At 43.6% G+C, this 20,946-nt stretch overlaps 1 protein-coding gene across 1 annotated transcript in view; it reads right to left on the minus strand.

Moving 5' to 3' along the window:
• Nucleotides 1-4,438: 4,438 nt before the first annotated feature.
• The window catches only part of LOC139418056 (myotonin-protein kinase-like), a 31,473-nt gene continuing 14,965 nt past the window's right edge, over nt 4,439-20,946 (minus strand). Inside the window, exons 6-15 of the mRNA XM_071167209.1 lie at nt 20,789-20,882; nt 20,240-20,437; nt 19,491-19,739; nt 19,215-19,294; nt 18,983-19,079; nt 18,162-18,331; nt 16,107-16,204; nt 13,905-13,957; nt 8,438-8,512; nt 4,439-8,041 (exon numbers count right to left, since the gene is read on the minus strand). Of these exons, the coding sequence (XP_071023310.1) occupies nt 7,940-8,041; nt 8,438-8,512; nt 13,905-13,957; nt 16,107-16,204; nt 18,162-18,331; nt 18,983-19,079; nt 19,215-19,294; nt 19,491-19,739; nt 20,240-20,437; nt 20,789-20,882 (1,216 nt within the window). The 3' untranslated portion in view covers nt 4,439-7,939. The remainder of the gene's footprint in view (nt 8,042-8,437; nt 8,513-13,904; nt 13,958-16,106; nt 16,205-18,161; nt 18,332-18,982; nt 19,080-19,214; nt 19,295-19,490; nt 19,740-20,239; nt 20,438-20,788; nt 20,883-20,946) is intronic.

Here is a 20,946-nt window from a genome sequence, read left to right on the forward strand (position 1 = left end):
CAAAATTCTATGAAATAAAATGAACACCACCCTACTCCTCTAATTAAATGTATTTATTCCTACCTCATGCCATCATCCTGAAAGGGTGGGACATCACCACTTAACACACCCAAATACCTCTCTGCAGCTGCCACCACAATCTCAATATTCTGAGACTTCTGATCCAGCCCTGCAGTACAGTTGATAACCATTAATATAAATGCTAAAAATCCAATCTTACTGAAACTTATATCACTTTTTGGCCTATCCCTCTGTACTGGTATGTCTCTACTACTCTCACCACTCCTCCCCCTTAACCCATCTTCCTCTACTTTCTTCACTGCCTCAACATATGACAGCTTCTGCTCTACTCTAACCCTGTAAATCTCAATCTGCCTCTCTCGCACGAGACATTTCTGATCTCGAGCTCCATGGGCACCCTTACAATTAACACATACCACTAGAAGTTGATCGATTAATTGGCATGGCCGATTTCAAGTTTTCATAACAATCGGTAATCGGCATTTTTGTACGCCAATTATGGCCCGATTACATTGCATTCCATGAGGAAACTGCGTGGCAGGCTGACCACCTGTTACGCGAGTGCAGCAAGGAGCCAAGGTAAGTTGTTAGCTAGCATTAAACTTATCTTATGAAAAAACAATCAATCTTAACATAATCACTAGTGAACTACATATGGTTGATGATATTACTAGTTTAACTAGCTTGTCCTGCGTTGCATATAATCAATGCGGTGCCTGTTAATTTATCATCGAATCACAGCCTACTTTGCTGAACGGGTGATGATTTAACAAAAGCTCAATCGTTGCATGAATGTACCTGACCATAAACATCAATGCTTTTCTTAAAATCAATACACAGAAGTATTTTTTTTTAAAACCAGCATATTTAGTTAAAATAAATTCATGTTAGCAGGCAATATTAACTAGGGAAATTATGTCACTTCTCTTGCGTTCATTGCATGCAGAGTCAGGGTATATGCAACAGTTTGGGCCGTCTGGCTCGTTGCAAATTAATTTGCCAGAATTTTAAATAATTATGACATAACATACAAGGTTGTGAAATGTAACAGCAATATTTAGACTTATGGATGCCACCCGTTTGATAAAATACGGAAGGGTTCTGTATTTCACTGAAAGAATAAGCGTTTTGTTTTTGAAATGATAGTTTCCGCATTTGACCATATCAATGACCTACGGCTCATATTTCTGTGTGTTTATTATATTAGAATTAGTTCTGATTTGATATTTAATAGAGCAGTCTGACTGAGTGGTGGTAGGCAGCAGCAGGCTCGTTAGCATTCATTCAAACAGCACTTTCCTGCGTTTGCCAGCAGCTCTTCGTAATGCTTGAAGCACAGCGCTGTTTATGACTTCAAGCCTATCAACTCCTGAGATTAGGCTGGCAATACTACAGTGGCTATAAGAACATCCAATAGTCAAAGGTATATGAAATACAAATGGTATAGAGATAAATAGTCTTACAAATTCCTATAATAACTACAGCCTAAAACTTCTTAACTGGGAATATTGAAGACAATGTTAAAAGGAACCACCAGCTTTCATATGTTCTCATGTTCTGAGCAAGGAACTTAAACGTTAGCTTTTTTACATGGCATATATTGCACTTTTACTTTCTTCTCCACACTGTTTTTGCATTATTAAACCAAATTGTTTCATTATTATTTTTTTGACCAAATTGATTTTATTTATGTATTTATTAAGTTAAAATAAAAATGTTCATTCAGTATTGTTGTAATTGTCATTATTACATATATATATATATATAAAAATCGTCCGATTAATCGGTATCGGCTTTTTTTGGTCCTCCAATAATCGGTATCGGCGGTGAAAAATCATAAACGGTCGACCTCTACATTCCACTACTTTCCCCAATACTACACATTCCTTTGTCTCATGCCCTTCTGTGCGTTTCTCACACATTGGACCCTCCCTCTTACACACTGCTGCCACATGCCCATAAGCTTGACACCTGTAACATCGTAATGTATTCGGGACATACACTTGTATAGGATAACATATATCCTAACTTCACTTTGTCGGGCAAAGACTCAACTTCAAAACTCAAAAGAACAGACAATGACTCTTCTGTTTCCCCACTCTTGCCACCCTGTCTGCGTCACATCAAACGATGAGCATTACATACACCGGGAATCTTTCCCCTCAGCTGATCAACTTTTATATTTACTGCTACCCAAGTTATTACCCCTTTCATTGGTGCCCTTATCTTGAGAACAAAACAAGTCACTTTTCTTGCCCCCATTCGTTTTACTACGAGCGCATTCTCCCTCTGCCCAACAGAAACACTAACAATTATCATTAGACCACTTCTGGTTACCCTCATCGATTCCACATGACCCAACTCTTTTTTCACCCACCATGAAACCGCAAATGGATCAGCCAAAAGGCAAGAGTCCACTTTTAACAATAAACTTCACTCCTACTGTCACAGACTCTTCTTTTTCCTGATCCTCGGTTGGTACCTCGGTTTCCGATAACTTCACAGCACCTACCACCTCCGATACTTCACCCTCATTCACTTCCTTTTCTCCTCCTGTCTTCAGCTCCATATGCTTACACTTTCTACCATTCTTCTTCAACAAACCATCTCCCTTTTTCCCACCATTTTTATCCGACTCAAGCTCACCCTCTTCTTCCCTCTCTCTCTTAGACCTCTCTCCCTCTCTTTTTCCCTCTATTCCTCCTCAGTTTTCCAAGTATAAGTCTCCTTATGATAATACTGCTGCCCCACTCCTGACACCCATCTTGTTCTTGCTTTCTCTATGGACTCCTTGCCCCCCTTCCTTTTAATCACTATAATTGAAGGTTTGATTGTTGGTAGCCTAATAACCTAATATAGACCTTAGCACATTTGATGATCATAATTTGAATTGAAATGATTTGAAACACAATTGAAAATGTTGACAACAGGAAAAATGTTCATAGGAAATAGTAATCACAGCAAAAAGTGTAGTAATTACCTTCAAAATGAATATGCGTGTTTTATCCTTTTTCGACCACATAGGGGCGATATTGGCTTACGTCTCACTTCATTCATGAGCCAAGAGATAGATCCACAATAAATACTTTATTAGTATAATCAATATGGTTTCCAAAAGATTATTAAATAGGTGCAGAAAAACTTTAAGGCATCTCAGTAATCAAATATAATACCACTTCTTTTAAAGCAAATTAAGTAAGAAAAAGAAAAAAAGACCTTTAGTGCCCAGTGATTGAACAGTCGTGTAATGCCTCATGCACATCTCAAATATTGCTCACACAGAAAAGGCCTTGTAAAGCTATGGTGAATATTTTGTAGCATACAGCAATTCTCTCACCAAAATCCGGTATTATTCTCTCGCATGCTTCACCGTCCAAAGGACCATATTAGGCCTATATGATTTAACATGGCTTTCCCTAACAGCAAGGTGCATAGCATTTTGGCTGTATGATCTATAGCTACCACAGTATACATTTTGTGGATTTAAACCAATATTCTTGCGATTATTAATTGGCTATACTGTACTCTAACCAGAATAGCAAACTTTCCTTCATACCATTGCCTTCCTTGTGCCCCATTGCCCCCAATCATGTATTCTAACTATACAGTTGAAGTCGGAAGTTTACATACACTTAGGTTGGAGTAATTAAAACTCGTTTTTCAAACACTCCAAATATTTCTTGTTAACAAACTATAGTCTTGGCAAGTCGGTTAGGACATCTACTTTGTGCACGACACAAGTCATTTTTCTAACAATTGTTTACAGACAGATTATTTCACTTATAATTAATTCACTGTAACACAATTCCACTGGGTCAAAAGTTTACATACACTAAGTTGACTGTACCTTTAATCAGCTTGGAATATTCCATTGAATTATATAATGGCTTTAGAAGCTTCTGATAGGCTAATTGACATCATTTGAGTCAATTGGAGGTGTACCTGTGGATGTATTTCAAGTCCTACCTTCAAACTCAGTTCCTCTTTGCTTGACATCATGAGAAAATCAAAAGAAATCAACCTAGACCTCAGAAAATAATTTGTAGACCTCCACAAGTTTGGTTCATCCTTGGGAGAAATTTCCAAGCGCCTGAAGGTACCACTTTCATCTGTACAATCAATAGTACGCAAGAATAAACACCATGGGACCACGCAGCCGTCATACCGCTCAGGAAGGAGACGTGTTCTGTCTCCTAGAGATGAACGTACTTTGGTGCGAAAAGTGCAAATCAATCCCAGAACAACAGCAAAGGACCTTGTGAAGATGTTGGAGGAAACAGGTACAAAAGTACAGTGCCTTGCGAAAGTATTCGGCCCCCTTGAACTTTTCGACCTTTTGCCACATTTCAGGCTTCAAACATAAAGATATAAAACTGTATTGTTTTGTGAAGAATCAACAACAAGTGGGACACAATCATGAAGTGGAACGACATTTATTGGATATTTCAAACTTTTTTAACAAATCAAAAACTGAAAAATTGGGCGTGCAAAATTATTCAGCCCCTTTACTTTCAGTGCAGCAAACTCTCTCCAGAAGTTCAGTGAGGATCTCTGAATGATCCAATGTTGACCTAAATGACTAATGATGATAAATACAATCCACCTGTGTGTAATCAAGTCTCCGTATAAATGCACCTGCACTGTGATAGTCTCAGAGGTCCGTTAAAAGCGCAGAGAGCATCATGAAGAACAAGGAACACACCAGGCAGGTCCGAGATACTGTTGTGAAGAAGTTTAAAGACGGATTTGGATACAAAAAGATTTCCCAAGCTTTAAACATCCCAAGGAGCACTGTGCAAGCGATAATATTGAAATGGAAGGAGTATCAGACCACTGCAAATCTACCAAGACCTGGCCGTCCCTCTAAACTTTCAGCTCATACAAGGAGAAGACTGATCAGAGATGCAGCCAAGAGGCCCATGATCACTCTGGATGAACTGCAGAGATCTACAGCTGAGGTGGGAGACTCTGTCCATAGGACAACAATCAGTCGTATATTGCACAAATCTGGCCTTTATGGAAGAGTGGCAAGAAGAAAGCCATTTCTTAAAGATATCCATAAAAAGTGTTGTTTAAAGTTTGCCACAAGCCACCTGGGAGACACACCAAACATGTGGAAGAAGGTGCTCTGGTCAGATGAAACCAAAATTGAACTTTTTGGCAACAATGCAAAACGTTATGTTTGGCGTAAAAGCAACACAGCTCACACCATCCCCACTGTCAAACATGGTGGTGGCAGCATCATGGTTTGGGCCTGCTTTTCTTCAGCAGGGACAGGGAAGATGGTTAAAATTGATGGGAAGATGGATGGAGCCAAATACAGGACCATTCTGGAAGAAAACCTGATGGAGTCTGCAAAAGACCTGAGACTGGGACGGAGATTTGTCTTCCAACAAGACAATGATCCAAAACATAAAGCAAAATCTACAATGGAATGGTTCAAAAATAAACATATCCAGGTGTTAGAATGGCCAAGTCAAAGTCCAGACCTGAATCCAATCGAGAATCTGTGGAAAGAACTGAAAACTGCTGTTCACAAATGCTCTCCATCCAACCTCACTGAGCTCGAGCTGTTTTGCAAGGAGGAATGGGAAAAAATTTCAGTCTCTCGATGTGTAAAACTGATAGAGACATACCCCAAGCGACTTACAGCTGTAATCGCAGCAAAAGGTGGCGCTACAAAGTATTAACTTAAGGGGGCTGAATAATTTTGCATGCCCAATTTTTACGTTTTTGATTTGTTAAAAAAGTTTGAAATATCCAATAAATGTCGTTCCACTTCATGATTGTGTCCTACTTGTTGTTGATTCTTCACAAAAAAATACAGTTTTATATCTTTATGTTTGAAGCCTGAAATGTGGCAAAAGGTCGCAAAGTTCAAGGGGGCCGAATACTTTCGCAAGGCACTGTATCTATATCTACAGTAAAATGAGTCCTATAGCAACATAACCGGAAAGGCCGCTCAGCAAGGAAGAAGCCACTGCTCCAAAACCATAATAAGAAAGCCAGACTACGGTTTGCAACTGCACATGGGGACAAAGATCGTACTTTTTGTAGAAATGCCCTCTGGTCTGATGAAACAAAAATAGAACTGTTTGGCCATAATGACCATCGTTGTGTTTGGAGGAAAAAGGGGGAGGCTTGCAAGCCGAAGAACACCATCCTAACCGTGAAGCACGGGGTGGCAGCATCATGTTGTGGGGGTGTTTTGCTGCAGGAGGGAGTGGTGCACTTCACGAAATAGATGGCATCATGAGGTAGGAAAATGAAGTGGATACATTGAAGCAACATCTCAAGACATCAGTTAAACCTTGGTCGCAAATGGGTCTTCCAAATGGACAATGACCCCAAGCATACTTCCAAAGTTGGCAAAATGGCTTAAGGACAACAAAGTCAAGGTATTGGAGTGGCCATCACAAAGCCCTGACCTCAATCCTATAGAAAATGTATGGGCAGAACTGAAAAAGCGTGTGCGAGCAAGGAGGCCTACAAACCTGACTCAGCTCTGTCAGAAGGAATGGGCCAAAATTCACCCAACTTATTGTGGGAAGCTTGTGGAAGGCTACCCAAAACGTTTGATTAAGTTAAACAATGTAAAGGCAATGCTACCAAATACTAATTGAGTGTATGTAAACTTCTGACCCACTGGGAATGTGATGAAAAAAATAAAAGCTGAAATAAATAATTATCTCTACTATTATTCTGACATTTCACATTCTTAAAATAAATTGGTGATCCTAACTGACCTAAAACAGTGACTTTTTACTAGGATTAAATGTTTGGCTAAGGTGTATGTAAACTTCCGACTTCAACTGTACATCATCTATCCTAGCACTGGTTCAAGGCTTTACATGCGGCTTGCTGACGCAGAGCCTTCCTACAACCTACACAGCCTTGATGTAGGAAGGCTCAGCATCAGCAAGCCCTGGACCTGAGCTAAGTGCAACCTTAAAGTGTAACCTTGCAATCCCAGAAATCGTAAAACACACCAACCTCCGATCTCTCTGTCCTTAGCCTTCAGTTAACATTTGCTTGGTATTGTTCTGTAGATGTCATCTATGTATTCCAAACAGGCCCATCTAATAGCATGCTTTCATCAAAGCCTGTAGTGCAACGAATACCTCTCACATTCAACACAATCCACTCTTACATGTATATATGCAAAGTAAACCACTAGATGATGCTGTTAAAAATTAATGACTGAACATTTGTACCACATTAATATTGGACAAAATGCACCAATAATGTCCAGGTGTGCTGGAGAGTGTGTGCTTATGGAGTGGACTGATTGTCCCCTCTGGCTGTCACTTAAACCAGCAATGTCTCTTTGCTGTGGTGTCTTCTTGTTGTCAGAGCTTGCTTTTACCTTAGTCCGCTCAGAGATATAAGTGCCCCCTATAGCGACACTCGGAAAGCAACAGGCATCTATTAGTAGTCCAGGAAGAGATGTCCTTCATTAACATTTTCTATACCTCCCCATTCATTTTAAGCTAGTGACAGTCCTTAGCTTTCCTATGGTTATCCCACTGCTCCATGTTCCCCGTTACCCCATTCATGCCCAGCACTCTGCTCACTCTTAATTTTATATATGGGACAAGTGCAATGAGTATAGCATTCGCTTTAACGCCCATCCACCATACTAGCTCAAAACTCTCTCCTTCAGAGGTACTGTAATAGGACTCTGTGGTGGATGCAGAGCAGCATCATGCTGCTGCCACTCCAGTGTGTTCTGTCCACTTCACGTTAAGCCCATTTCATCCCCACCCTTCATCCCTCCAGCCATGTGGTGCTCCTGTCCTGTTAGCCGAGGGGGTGTTTGGGGGAAGGGAGCAGCTGTAGCGTAGGGGGTGACACATCTGGGTCGCCCCTCGATCCCAAGAGGGGGAGGTAGCTAAACAAAGAGGGGGGGGGGGGGGGTTCAGGAGATCTCAGTACAGCAGTGTCTGTCCCAGGCTTGGAGATCTCCCCCCTCCGCACACACCAACAAGTAGGACTCACTTCTCTGCTGTGGCCAGCGCATCTGAGAGAGAGGGAGACAGAGGAGGAGAGGGAAGGGAGGGAGAGGGTGAGAGGAAGATAGAGAAGGAAAGGGGAGGGAGGGAGTGGAGCATGAAGGTGGAGAGATGGGAGACAGAGAGAGAGAGAGAGAGAGAGAGTATAAAGGGGGAGAGGTGGAGAAAGAAAGGTGGAGCCATTGTGGGAAGGAGGGGGAGATAGAGCAACAGTGCAAAGAGAGAGAGATGCAGTCATACAGTCATTTTTTCATCAAGTATATGGGTGTTTCAAATGGCACCCTATTCCCTATACTTTAGACCAGACCCCTGTTGTCCCTGGTCAAAAGTGCACTAAATAGGGAATTAGGGTATAATTTGGGACAAAAGCATAATTTCCAGTCCTCATGTTTCAAATCTCCTACCCTGTGAAACAGCAGCAGGTGGCGGTGGAGAGGGATCACCAGCGGGTAGTGACAGGCAGGGGGCGATTTCTTCCCCTGAAACACACTCACAGTCACGAACTGAACAGGATTGCAGGCCAGGGTACAGATGCAGTCTTTTTTTTGTGCGAGTCACAGCACAGCACAGCACAGCTTGCCGCACTCGCCTGGGTCAAAATCCGTGAGAGAAAGGCAGACACAAAATAATTTCATTGGCCCTGGGCATGACGAGGACTCGTTATTTCAGATTAATGCAGTGAAATATATTTCGCCAGGCGAGTGTGGCATGCTGTGCTGTGACGTGCCCAAAAAAGACTGCACCTGTAATGCTTTATTTGGATAGTACAGTTATCCACTAACTCTCGCCCTACCCCTAACACTAGCTGTAGATCAGCAAGGCGTATAGACCGGATAGTACAGTTATCCACTAACTCTCGCCCTACCCCTAACACTAGCTGTAGATCAGCAAGGCGTATAGACCGGATAGTACAGTTATCCACTAACTCTCGCCCTACCCCTAACACTAGCTGTAGATCAGCAAGGCGTATAGACCGGATAGTACAGTTATCCACTAACTCTCGCCCTACCCCTAACACTAGCTGTAGATCAGCAAGGCGTATAGACCGGATAGTACAGTTATCCACTAACTCTCGCCCTACCCCTAACACTAGCTGTAGATCAGCAAGGCGTATAGACCGGATAGTACAGTTATCCACTAACTCTCGCCCTACCCCTAACACTAGCTGTAGATCAGCAAGGCGTATAGACCGGATAGTACAGTTATCCACTAACTCTCGCCCTACCCCTAACACTAGCTGTAGATCAGCAAGGCGTATAGACCGGATAGTACAGTTATCCACTAACTCTCGCCCTACCCCTAACACTAGCTGTAGATCAGCAAGGCGTATAGACCGGATAGTACAGTTATCCACTAACTCTCGCCCTACCCCTAACACTAGCTGTAGATCAGCAAGGCGTATAGACCGGATAGTACAGTTATCCACTAACTCTCGCCCTACCCCTAACACTAGCTGTAGATCAGCAAGGCGTATAGACCGGATAGTACAGTTATCCACTAACTCTCGCCCTACCCCTAACACTAGCTGTAGATCAGCAAGGCCTATAGACCGGATAGTACAGTTATCCACTAACTCTCGCCCTACCCCTAACACTAGCTGTAGATCAGCAAGGCCTATAGACCGGATAGTACAGTTATCCACTAACTCTCGCCCTACCCCTAACACTAGCTGTAGATCAGCAAGGCGTATAGACCGGATAGTACAGTTATCCACTAACTCTCGCCCTACCCCTAACACTAGCTGTAGATCAGCAAGGCGTATAGACCGGATAGTACAGTTATCCACTAACTCTCGCCCTACCCCTAACACTAGCTGTAGATCAGCAAGGCGTATAGACCGGATAGTACAGTTATCCACTAACTCTCGCCCTACCCCTAACACTAGCTGTAGATCAGCAAGGCGTATAGACCGGATAGTACAGTTATCCACTAACTCTCGCCCTACCCCTAACACTAGCTGTAGATCAGCAAGGCGTATAGACCGGATAGTACAGTTATCCACTAACTCTCGCCCTACCCCTAACACTAGCTGTAGATCAGCAAGGCGTATAGACCGGATAGTACAGTTATCCACTAACTCTCGCCCTACCCCTAACACTAGCTGTAGATCAGCAAGGCCTATAGACCGGATAGTACAGTTATCCACTAACTCTCGCCCTACCCCTAACACTAGCTGTAGATCAGCAAGGCGTATAGACCGGATAGTACAGTTATCCACTAACTCTCGCCCTACCCCTAACACTAGCTGTAGATCAGCAAGGCGTATAGACCGGATAGTACAGTTATCCACTAACTCTCGCCCTACCCCTAACACTAGCTGTAGATCAGCAAGGCGTATAGACCGGATAGTACAGTTATCCACTAACTCTCGCCCTACCCCTAACACTAGCTGTAGATCAGCAAGGCGTATAGACCGGATAGTACAGTTATCCACTAACTCTCGCCCTACCCCTAACACTAGCTGTAGATCAGCAAGGCGTATAGACCGGATAGTACAGTTATCCACTAACTCTCGCCCTACCCCTAACACTAGCTGTAGATCAGCAAGGCGTATAGACCGGATAGTACAGTTATCCACTAACTCTCGCCCTACCCCTAACACTAGCTGTAGATCAGCAAGGCGTATAGACCGGATAGTACAGTTATCCACTAACTCTCGCCCTACCCCTAACACTAGCTGTAGATCAGCAAGGCGTATAGACCGGATAGTACAGTTATCCACTAACTCTCGCCCTACCCCTAACACTAGCTGTAGATCAGCAAGGCGTATAGACCGGATAGTACAGTTATCCACTAACTCTCGCCCTACCCCTAACACTAGCTGTAGATCAGCAAGGCGTATAGACCGGATAGTACAGTTATCCACTAACTCTCGCCCTACCCCTAACACTAGCTGTAGATCAGCAAGGCGTATAGACCGGATAGTACAGTTATCCACTAACTCTCGCCCTACCCCTAACACTAGCTGTAGATCAGCAAGGCGTATAGACCGGATAGTACAGTTATCCACTAACTCTCGCCCTACCCCTAACACTAGCTGTAGATCAGCAAGGCGTATAGACCGGATAGTACAGTTATCCACTAACTCTCGCCCTACCCCTAACACTAGCTGTAGATCAGCAAGGCGTATAGACCGGATAGTACAGTTATCCACTAACTCTCGCCCTACCCCTAACACTAGCTGTAGATCAGCAAGGCGTATAGACCGGATAGTACAGTTATCCACTAACTCTCGCCCTACCCCTAACACTAGCTGTAGATCAGCAAGGCGTATAGACCGGATAGTACAGTTATCCACTAACTCTCGCCCTACCCCTAACACTAGCTGTAGATCAGCAAGGCGTATAGACCGGATAGTACAGTTATCCACTAACTCTCGCCCTACCCCTAACACTAGCTGTAGATCAGCAAGGCGTATAGACCGGATAGTACAGTTATCCACTAACTCTCGCCCTACCCCTAACACTAGCTGTAGATCAGCAAGGCGTATAGACCGGATAGTACAGTTATCTACTAACTCTCGCCCTACCCCTAACACTAGCTGTAGATCAGCAAGGCGTATAGACCGGATAGTACAGTTATCCACTAACTCTCGCCCTACCCCTAACACTAGCTGTAGATCAGCAAGGCCTATAGACCGGATAGTACAGTTATCCACTAACTCTCGCCCTACCCCTAACACTAGCTGTAGATCAGCAAGGCGTATAGACCGGATAGTACAGTTATCCACTAACTCTCGCCCTACCCCTAACACTAGCTGTAGATCAGCAAGGCGTATAGACCGGATAGTACAGTTATCTACTAACTCTCGCCCTACCCCTAACACTAGCTGTAGATCAGCAAGGCGTATAGACCGGATAGTACAGTTATCCACTAACTCTCGCCCTACCCCTAACACTAGCTGTAGATCAGCAAGGCGTATAGACCGGATAGTACAGTTATCCACTAACTCTCGCCCTACCCCTAACACTAGCTGTAGATCAGCAAGGCGTATAGACCGGATAGTACAGTTATCCACTAACTCTCGCCCTACCCCTAACACTAGCTGTAGATCAGCAAGGCGTATAGACCGGATAGTACAGTTATCCACTAACTCTCGCCCTACCCCTAACACTAGCTGTAGATCAGCAAGGCGTATAGACCGGATAGTACAGTTATCCACTAACTCTCGCCCTACCCCTAACACTAGCTGTAGATCAGCAAGGCGTATAGACCGGATAGTACAGTTATCCACTAACTCTCGCCCTACCCCTAACACTAGCTGTAGATCAGCAAGGCGTATAGACCGGATAGTACAGTTATCCACTAACTCTCGCCCTACCCCTAACACTAGCTGTAGATCAGCAAGGCGTATAGACCGGATAGTACAGTTATCCACTAACTCTCGCCCTACCCCTAACACTAGCTGTAGATCAGCAAGGCGTATAGACCGGATAGTACAGTTATCCACTAACTCTCGCCCTACCCCTAACACTAGCTGTAGATCAGCAAGGCGTATAGACCGGATAGTACAGTTATCTACTAACTCTCGCCCTACCCCTAACACTAGCTGTAGATCAGCAAGGCGTATAGACCGGATAGTACAGTTATCCACTAACTCTCGCCCTACCCCTAACACTAGCTGTAGATCAGCAAGGCGTATAGACCGGATAGTACAGTTATCCACTAACTCTCGCCCTACCCCTAACACTAGCTGTAGATCAGCAAGGCGTATAGACCGGATAGTACAGTTATCCACTAACTCTCGCCCTACCCCTAACACTAGCTGTAGATCAGCAAGGCGTATAGGCCGGATAGTACAGTTATCCACTAACTCTCGCCCTACCCCTAACACTAGCTGTAGATCAGCAAGGCGTATAGACCGGATAGTACAGTTATCCACTAACTCTCGCCCTACCCCTAACACTAGCTGTAGATCAGCAAGGCGTATAGGCCGGATAGTACAGTTATCCACTAACTCTCGCCCTACCCCTAACACTAGCTGTAGATCAGCAAGGCGTATAGGCCGGATAGTACAGTTATCCACTAACTCTCGCCCTACCCCTAACACTAGCTGTAGATCAGCAAGGCGTATAGGCCGGATAGTACAGTTATCTACTAACTCTCGCCCTACCCCTAACACTAGCTGTAGATCAGCAAGGCGTATAGACCGGATAGTACAGTTATCCACTAACTCTCGCCCTACCCCTAACACTAGCTGTAGATCAGCAAGGCGTATAGACCGGATAGTACAGTTATCCACTAACTCTCGCCCTACCCCTAACACTAGCTGTAGATCAGCAAGGCGTATAGACCGGATAGTACAGTTATCCACTAACTCTCGCCCTACCCCTAACACTAGCTGTAGATCAGCAAGGCGTATAGACCGGCAAGTTGTAAACCATCTATAGAGGACTATCCAAATAAAGTGGAACCCATTGCAGGAGCAGAAATATGGGCTGGGTGTGAGTGGGGTAAGAGCTTGTTATGCTTTATTTGCACTACCTCTATATCCACATGGAAATGTGCACACATTCTCTTTATATACCCCAAATAAGGCCAATGTTAGTTGCTAAAACAAGATGTTTCCAAAATGACCAAGCAGACAGCCAAATAGGTTGTTTGTTTGCCCTCAGAAAGCCGTTGATCATCTCAGAAAGAGAGAGAGAGAGAGAGAGAGAGAGAGAGAGAGAGAGAGAGAGAGAGAGAGAGAGAGAGAGAGAGAGAGAGAGAGAGAGAGAGAGAGAGAGAGAGAGAGAGAGAGAGAGAGAGAGAGAGAGAGAGAGAGAGAGAGAGAGAGAGAGAGAGAGAGAGAGAGAGAGAGAGAGAGAGAGAGAGAGAGAGAGAGAGAGAGAGAGAGAGAGAGAGAGAGAGAGAGAGAGAAAGTCTTACATCGTCCAGACAGTGTGCAGGCAGAGAAAGAGACGACGGGCAGACACGCAGTTCTGTGATTGGAGAAGAGAGAGGTACATTAGAACAGCCCAAGGCTGGGTTTCCTAAAAGCATCGTAGCACTAAGATCATCTTAATTCCATTGAAACTAAAGGGACGAACGATGATCTTAGTCCTACAATGCTTTTGGGAAACCTAGCCCAAGAGAGCATGGGCCTGTTCAGGAGGGTGAAAAGTTACAGGAATGTTCAGATAGAAATATATTGTGTAGAACAGATATGGTTGTCTGTCACCCAGAATTGAGGATTAGCTCTATCGTGTCAGCCCAGCTAGCACATAATGTTCTGAGAACCATATGTTTCTTAGGTGGGAATTTCTGTACATCAGCATAACAATTTCTACGGGTTTCCTCATGGTTCTATTTAAAGTCATGTTCTCAGAACATCAGGAAAACATTCCATATAAATGACAAGAAAACATTAGTAACATTCAAAAAAAGTTTAAACACATATACATTCTGCTCTCAGCATCAACAAAACTATATCCTCTATCTTGTATGCTCAGGTGTGTTGGCCACGCCCACTAATTGGCCACATCTGATCTTGATGAGTGCTTGTTTCCTTTGAAATGGGGTCTGTTTGAATAGACTAAAATGAACATGGCATGCTAGCTCCATCCTGGTGGCGCAGTGGACTAATGCCATGGATAGAGAACAGAAGATCATCGGTTCAAATTTCACTGATGCTGAGCCACAATAAAAATACATGTGTTTGCATGATTAATGCCTTAGGACACATGGAAATGAATTTGCTATCTGTACTTGAAGTTCAAAACAGTGTTATTAAAAGTCTTATTGAAACATGTTCTCAGAATATTATTTAATTACCTTGAAATAACGTATAATTTCCGTTCTCAGAACTTTAATGAAATCTTTCAGGGAAAGTAGTAAAACGTTCTCAGAACCTCCCTACAACCCAAAAATGAACATTCCCAGAACAGGCAAATTGTTTATTTCCATTCTCAGAATGCTTTAAAAACATTCAGTTTTACCTGTCAGGAAACATATGACTTCGTTCCCAGAACCAATAGGAAACCAAAAACTTATGTTTACACAACTTCCAAGGAGCCAAATAGCTGGGAGTTCTATTCCTCATGACATTTCTATCTGCAGCATTCCTCAATGTTTGCCTACTGAACATGGCCCAGGACTGAGTAGCTGCACTTTTGCAGGAAACTGTTTTGGGTGGGTGCACTGCTGACGAGCCAGCTGTGAAAGTCACAACAACAACAAAAACGTAAACAATTTCAGCAGCAGTGATTGCGTGAGTGAATGGGTGTGTGGAAGTGAGAGAGAGAAAGAGAGAATGTGATGAAAATGGAGTGATTGGAAAGGGCGTGAGGCTTTGCCAGTATTTCTTGGCAACTTTTTAAAAGTATAGTACGTAAATATGTTTATTATTTCATTAACAATGTTGTTTCCCCTTTAAACAAGCTCGCCGGTCCTGGTTATCTGCTTGTCAACAGCGCCTGTCATTTGGTGCGTTCTGGGAGTTGGAGTCCTCTAAGGGACTGAATGCATCCAGCCCTCCATCCACACATCCATCCATTAGAAACCTACCCTGAAGGAGACCCCCAAACACTGCATCTTTAAAAGTCTCATTACGCTGTATTGATTTATAGAGAGGGAGGGCCAATGGCTGCATACCAGGCCTATTCTTAGAGGGGATATTTATTGTTCTGTTCTGGCCAAGGGCTCCAACATAAGCAGATGCTGCTTGGTGCTCCTGCTATGAAACACTATTTTTTCACAGTATGTGGCTCATATGGTCTGTAAATCCTACCATATCACATTTGTGTTGTTAGACACTGTTGCCTGTGAAGAGATACTATAGCACTTATAGATGTCTATAGGATGAGGTAATGCTGCTACACAATTCCAGGGTTGTGTTCATAAGGCATCAAATGTATGAAAATGTTTTGAAAAAGGGAGGGACTAGCTGGATTCTTCCAATAAGAAAAGCTAATTTTAGTTTTCCGTTGCAAAACAGTTTTACAATTTTTCAGTTGTGTACTTTTATGAACACGACACAACCTTCAGGTCAAAAGTTCAAAATGGTTGGAAAAGAAACCCAAGGAAGGATGATAGAACAGGCAATGATTCAAGTATGAGGAGATGAGGAGGGATGAGTGCTGGGTCCCTTGCCTGTCTCCTTGGGGGACTTCAGGCCCTGGATCTCCCCTCTCAGTCTCTCCATCTCTTTCTCCAGCTCTCCATTCCTCTTCTCTGCCTCTTGCAGCCGCCTACGTAGATGATTGGATAAGATCAGCTTTGAATACAATGGCTCTGGTATTGGCTATGAATACTCACCTAAATATCAAAAGGCATCATTACATTATAGCTTGTATTAGCTACATATAATGTACAGTGGCTTGGGAAAGTATTCACCCCCTTTGGCATTTTCCCGATTTTGTCGCCCTACAACCTGGAATTTAAATAGATTTTTGGGGGGGTTTGTACAATTTCATTTACACAACATGCCTACCACTTTGAAGATACTAAATATTTTTTATTGTGAAACAAACAAGAAATAAGACAGAAAATTACAGCAATTACAGCTGCAAGTGTCTTGGGGTATGTCTCTAAAAGCTTGGCACATCTGGACACTGGGATTTTTGCCTATTCTTCAAGGCAAAACTGCTCAAGATCCTTCAAGTTGGATGGGTTCCGCTGGTGTACAGCAATCTTTAAGTCATACCACAGACTCTCAATTGGATTGAGGTCTGGGCTTTGACTAGGCGATTCCAAGACATTTAAATGTGTCCACTTAAACCACTCGAGTGTCGCTTTAGCAGTATGCTTAGGGTCATTGTCCTACTGGAAGGTGAACCTCCATCCCAGTCTCAAATCTCTGGAAGACTGAAACAGGTTTCCCTCAATAATTCCCTGTAATTAGTGCCATCCATCATTCCTTCAATTCTGACCAGTTTCCCAGTCCCTGCCGATGAAAAACATCCCCACACCATGATGCTGCCACCACCATGCTTCACTGTGGGAGGGGAGGGGATTGAACACTGATGGTGTTCTCGGGGTGATGAGAGGTGTTAGGTTTTTTTCTTTAAGCAATGGCTTTTTTCTGGCCACTCTTCTGTAAAGCTCAGCTCTGTGGAGTGTGTGGCTTAAAGTGGTCCTATGGACAGATACTCCAATCTCTGCTGTGGCGCTTTGCAGCTCCTTCAGGGTTATCTTTGGTCTCTTTGTTGCCTCTCTGATTAATTCCCTCCTTGCCTGGTCTGTGAGTTTTGGTGGGCAGCCCTGTCTTGGCAGGTTTGTTGTGGTGCCATTTTCTTCCCATTTTTTTATGGATTTAATGGTGCTCCGTGGGATGTTTAAAGTTTCTGATATTTTTTTGTAACCCAACCCTGATCTGTACTTCTCCACAACTTTGTCCCTGACATGTTTGTTGAGCTCCGTGGGCTTCATGGTGCCTCTTGCTTGGTGGTGCCCATTGCTTAGTGGTGTTGCAAACTCTGGGGCCTTTCAGAACAGATGTTTATATACTAAGATCATGTGACAGATCATGTGACACTTAGATTGCACACAGGTGGACTTTATTTAACTAATTATGTGACTTCTGAAGGTAATTGGCTGCACCAGATCTTACTTAGGGAATTCGTAGCAGAGGGGGGGAAAATTGGCACGCACCACTTTTCCATTTTTTTGAGAGAGAATTTTTTGAAACAAGTCATTTTTTAAAATTTCGCATCACCAGTTTGGACTATTTTGTGTATGTCCATTACATGAAATCCAAATAAAAATCAATTTAAATTACAGGTTGTAATGCAACAAAATAGTAAAAACTTTTGCAAAGCTACCCATTTGTCTGCTGAGTCTGTCAAGTATGAAAGGAAAAGGTGAGGAAGACTCATTTTTAGCAGTAGAGCAATACTGAAATAAAAGCATAGGCCCCATATCTACCTGTGTGTGCCTAACAATGTTTGTCCTTCTGCCATGTTGTGCTGCTGCCATGTTATGTTGTTGTCTTAGGTCTCTCTTTATGTATTGTTGTCGTGTGTCTTGTCGTGATGTGTGTTTTGACGTGATGTGTGTCGTGATGTTTTTTATTTTTTGCCTCTTGGTAGGCCGTCATTGTAAATAAAACATGTTCTTAATTGACTTGCCTGGTTAAATAAAGGTTAAAAAAGGTTACCAAAAAAATTTATATATGTATCTGTCTGTCTCACTCAGGAGTGATCTAACCTATGCAGATCCTCATCAAGTACTGAATTCTGGTCGTTCTCCTCCTCTTCCTCCTCTGTTGTGGTGTGAGTCGACTCTGCAGTACCCTGCTCCAAGGCTAGGGGGAGCTCAAGCAGGGCAGGCAGGTTGTCAGGCGTGGTCAGGACATCTCTGAGCTGCCACATCTGACTCTGAAAGCCCACAGCACCCCTCTCAGTGTTAGACATACACCGCCTGATAAAGGTTAACATTGTGTAGCCCTCAGCATCAGTGGAGGCTGCTGAGGGGAGAGCACAGGTTATGCTGAGCACAGGTGTTTGGTGGCACCTTAATTGGGGAGGACGGGCTCATAATCATGGCTGGAACAGAGCTAATGGAATGGCATCAAACCATGTGTTGGCATCAAACCATGGCATCAAACCATACCATTCCACCTATTCCGCTCCAGCCATTACCACGTGCCCGTCCTCCCCAATTAAGGTGCCACCAACCACCTGTGCTCAGCATAACCTAATCTAGCAGCCGTTAGTATTTATTGCATGCCTAACTTTGACGTATGCCACAAACACATTCAAGATGTTGCTAGCTCAGGAAGAGCTAAGCATTTTTTCACTGCTTAGTGACACACGAGATGAGGAAAGCACTTATCGTTCCTGCATAAATAAATGGACATGTATGTGTAACAGGGTGGGAGTCCCAACCTACAGCTAACTAGCTAGTGGTTCCACATCGCTTACCCGACTACTCAAATTGTCCTTAGTAGCCAATCTAGCAGTTAGCATTCTAGTCTTGATTGTTAAAACGTAACTCAGCTAGTTGTTAGGTGTGGATAGTCAACCTACAAGCTTATCCTGGAAATTGAAGCTTGGCAACCCAAGGTGTCGCTGGTGGTCAATCTCCATCATGATGTCACGACTGCGATCCAAGGCACCTGTCTGTCTGTAAGAGATACAAAAACCCCCAGAAAGAACAAAAGACAAAGAAAACATTATAACTGTGTTGATATAGTTTTGTATGATACCCCATTAATTTGGGGTACTTTGATACTGAGACAGTATATGATATGAATGTGACCTTGTAGCTGTGTAGGAGTAGCCAACGAAAGCCAGGTGAACTCCGATAGGGGCCTTGTCCATAACATCACTCAGTGTTTCCTGTAGAACACAAGATAGCATTACAAATAGAGTGCTTTATATGTTTATATGTTATCTGCTATATTTGCTTTTCAGGCTTGCTTCTGGAGCCATGTAATATTCTGTGGAGTCCCTTAAGGCTCTGTATTAGACTCCTTTACATTTAAATGGATAATATATAGATTGTAGATTGTATATTGACTTTTCAGATTAATACCATTTCACTGAGGCAGTCATCCAACACATCAAAGTTGGAGGTGTCAGTGGCGTTGGAGACTTCAGGTTGAAAGGGTGCTGGAAGTTCATGCAGGGAGCCCCAGTCTAGTCCACAGAAGAAGGGGTGGGCTCTGAAGTCCCCAGAACCCCTGACCCCCATACGATCCTCCCTCTCACAGATTAGCCCCATGATGAGGGAACGGGCCTCATCTGAAACCTCGGGGCCAGACGGGGGGAACTCAAAGTGCTCCTGGGGGGACATAATGGTTGGTTCCTCTTAGTTCTTCAGAGTTCTTTAGGTTTGAGCTCAATATATACCTCTTTGCACTCCTTGCAGATGTATAAGAAAATGGTCTCAAAGATCACTATGGCCCAATCCCAAATTGACCCCTAAACCCATACACTTTAAAAAAATATATATTTAAACAAAGAAAAGTTATACGCCCTATGCACTTGCAGAGATCTGATTGGTTTTGACAGGTGTAAGCAATATTATAATAGCTCTAGGAAGCTATGTGGAAGTTTCACCATACTGCTTGTACTAATTTAATTCTCTAATATCTCCACAAGTGTAGGGTTTAGGGGTAGATTTGGGATTGTAGTTCTTGTTCGACATCCTTCCCTCTTCGTATTTCCTATGACTTTTTGCACTGATATCTACAGAAACATATGGAAAATGTTCTGATGACCCTCAACATGTTCTCTTGATCAATCTGTAAGATTAGTTTCTGTATAAAGTCATCATCGTACCTGGAAGTTCATGATCTTGGCGTAGGTCTCAGAGATGGAGTCTGCGTAGAAGGGTGTGGTCCCCTGCAGCATCTCGTAGGCACAGACCCCCAGGGCCCACCAGTCACACTCAGGGCCGTAGCCTCCCCCTCCCTCCACCGCACGCAGGATCTCTGGGGACAGGTAGTCGGGTGTGCCCACCGCCAGGGAAGAGTACACCTGCAAATACACAGACACATGTCAAGGCACACCAATGCATTTACAAAAGTTAGAATTCTATCATCGGGATAGCTCCCTGAGCATTTACAAAAGTTAGAATTCTATCTTCGGGATAGCTCCCTGAGCATTTACAAAAGTTAGAATTCTATTCTCGGGATAGCTCCCTGAGCATTTACAAAAGTTAGAATTCTATCCTCGGGTTAGCTCCCTGAGCCTTGGTTTTAGCTCGAAGGGCTTACACAACCTTGTGACTCACAGTAGACCCAGGTTCGATACCCACTCATGTTACTTTTGCACAACAGTATTGTGGAGTGAATTGTGAGTATTTTGTGGCCCTTTGGGGTCTCTCACCATGCCATCCTCCTGGACCCTCAGACAGGAACCAAAGTCCCCCAGCCTGACGTGGCCCTCCGCCGTCAGCATGATGTTGTCAGGTTTGATGTCCCTGCAAAGGGGAGAGTGAAGGATGCAAATCTGACTATGCACATTCACAGGTCTGAACATTATTC

This window comes from Oncorhynchus clarkii, chromosome 10 (assembly GCF_045791955.1).
Source record: "Oncorhynchus clarkii lewisi isolate Uvic-CL-2024 chromosome 10, UVic_Ocla_1.0, whole genome shotgun sequence".
NCBI lineage: Eukaryota > Metazoa > Chordata > Actinopteri > Salmoniformes > Salmonidae > Oncorhynchus > Oncorhynchus clarkii.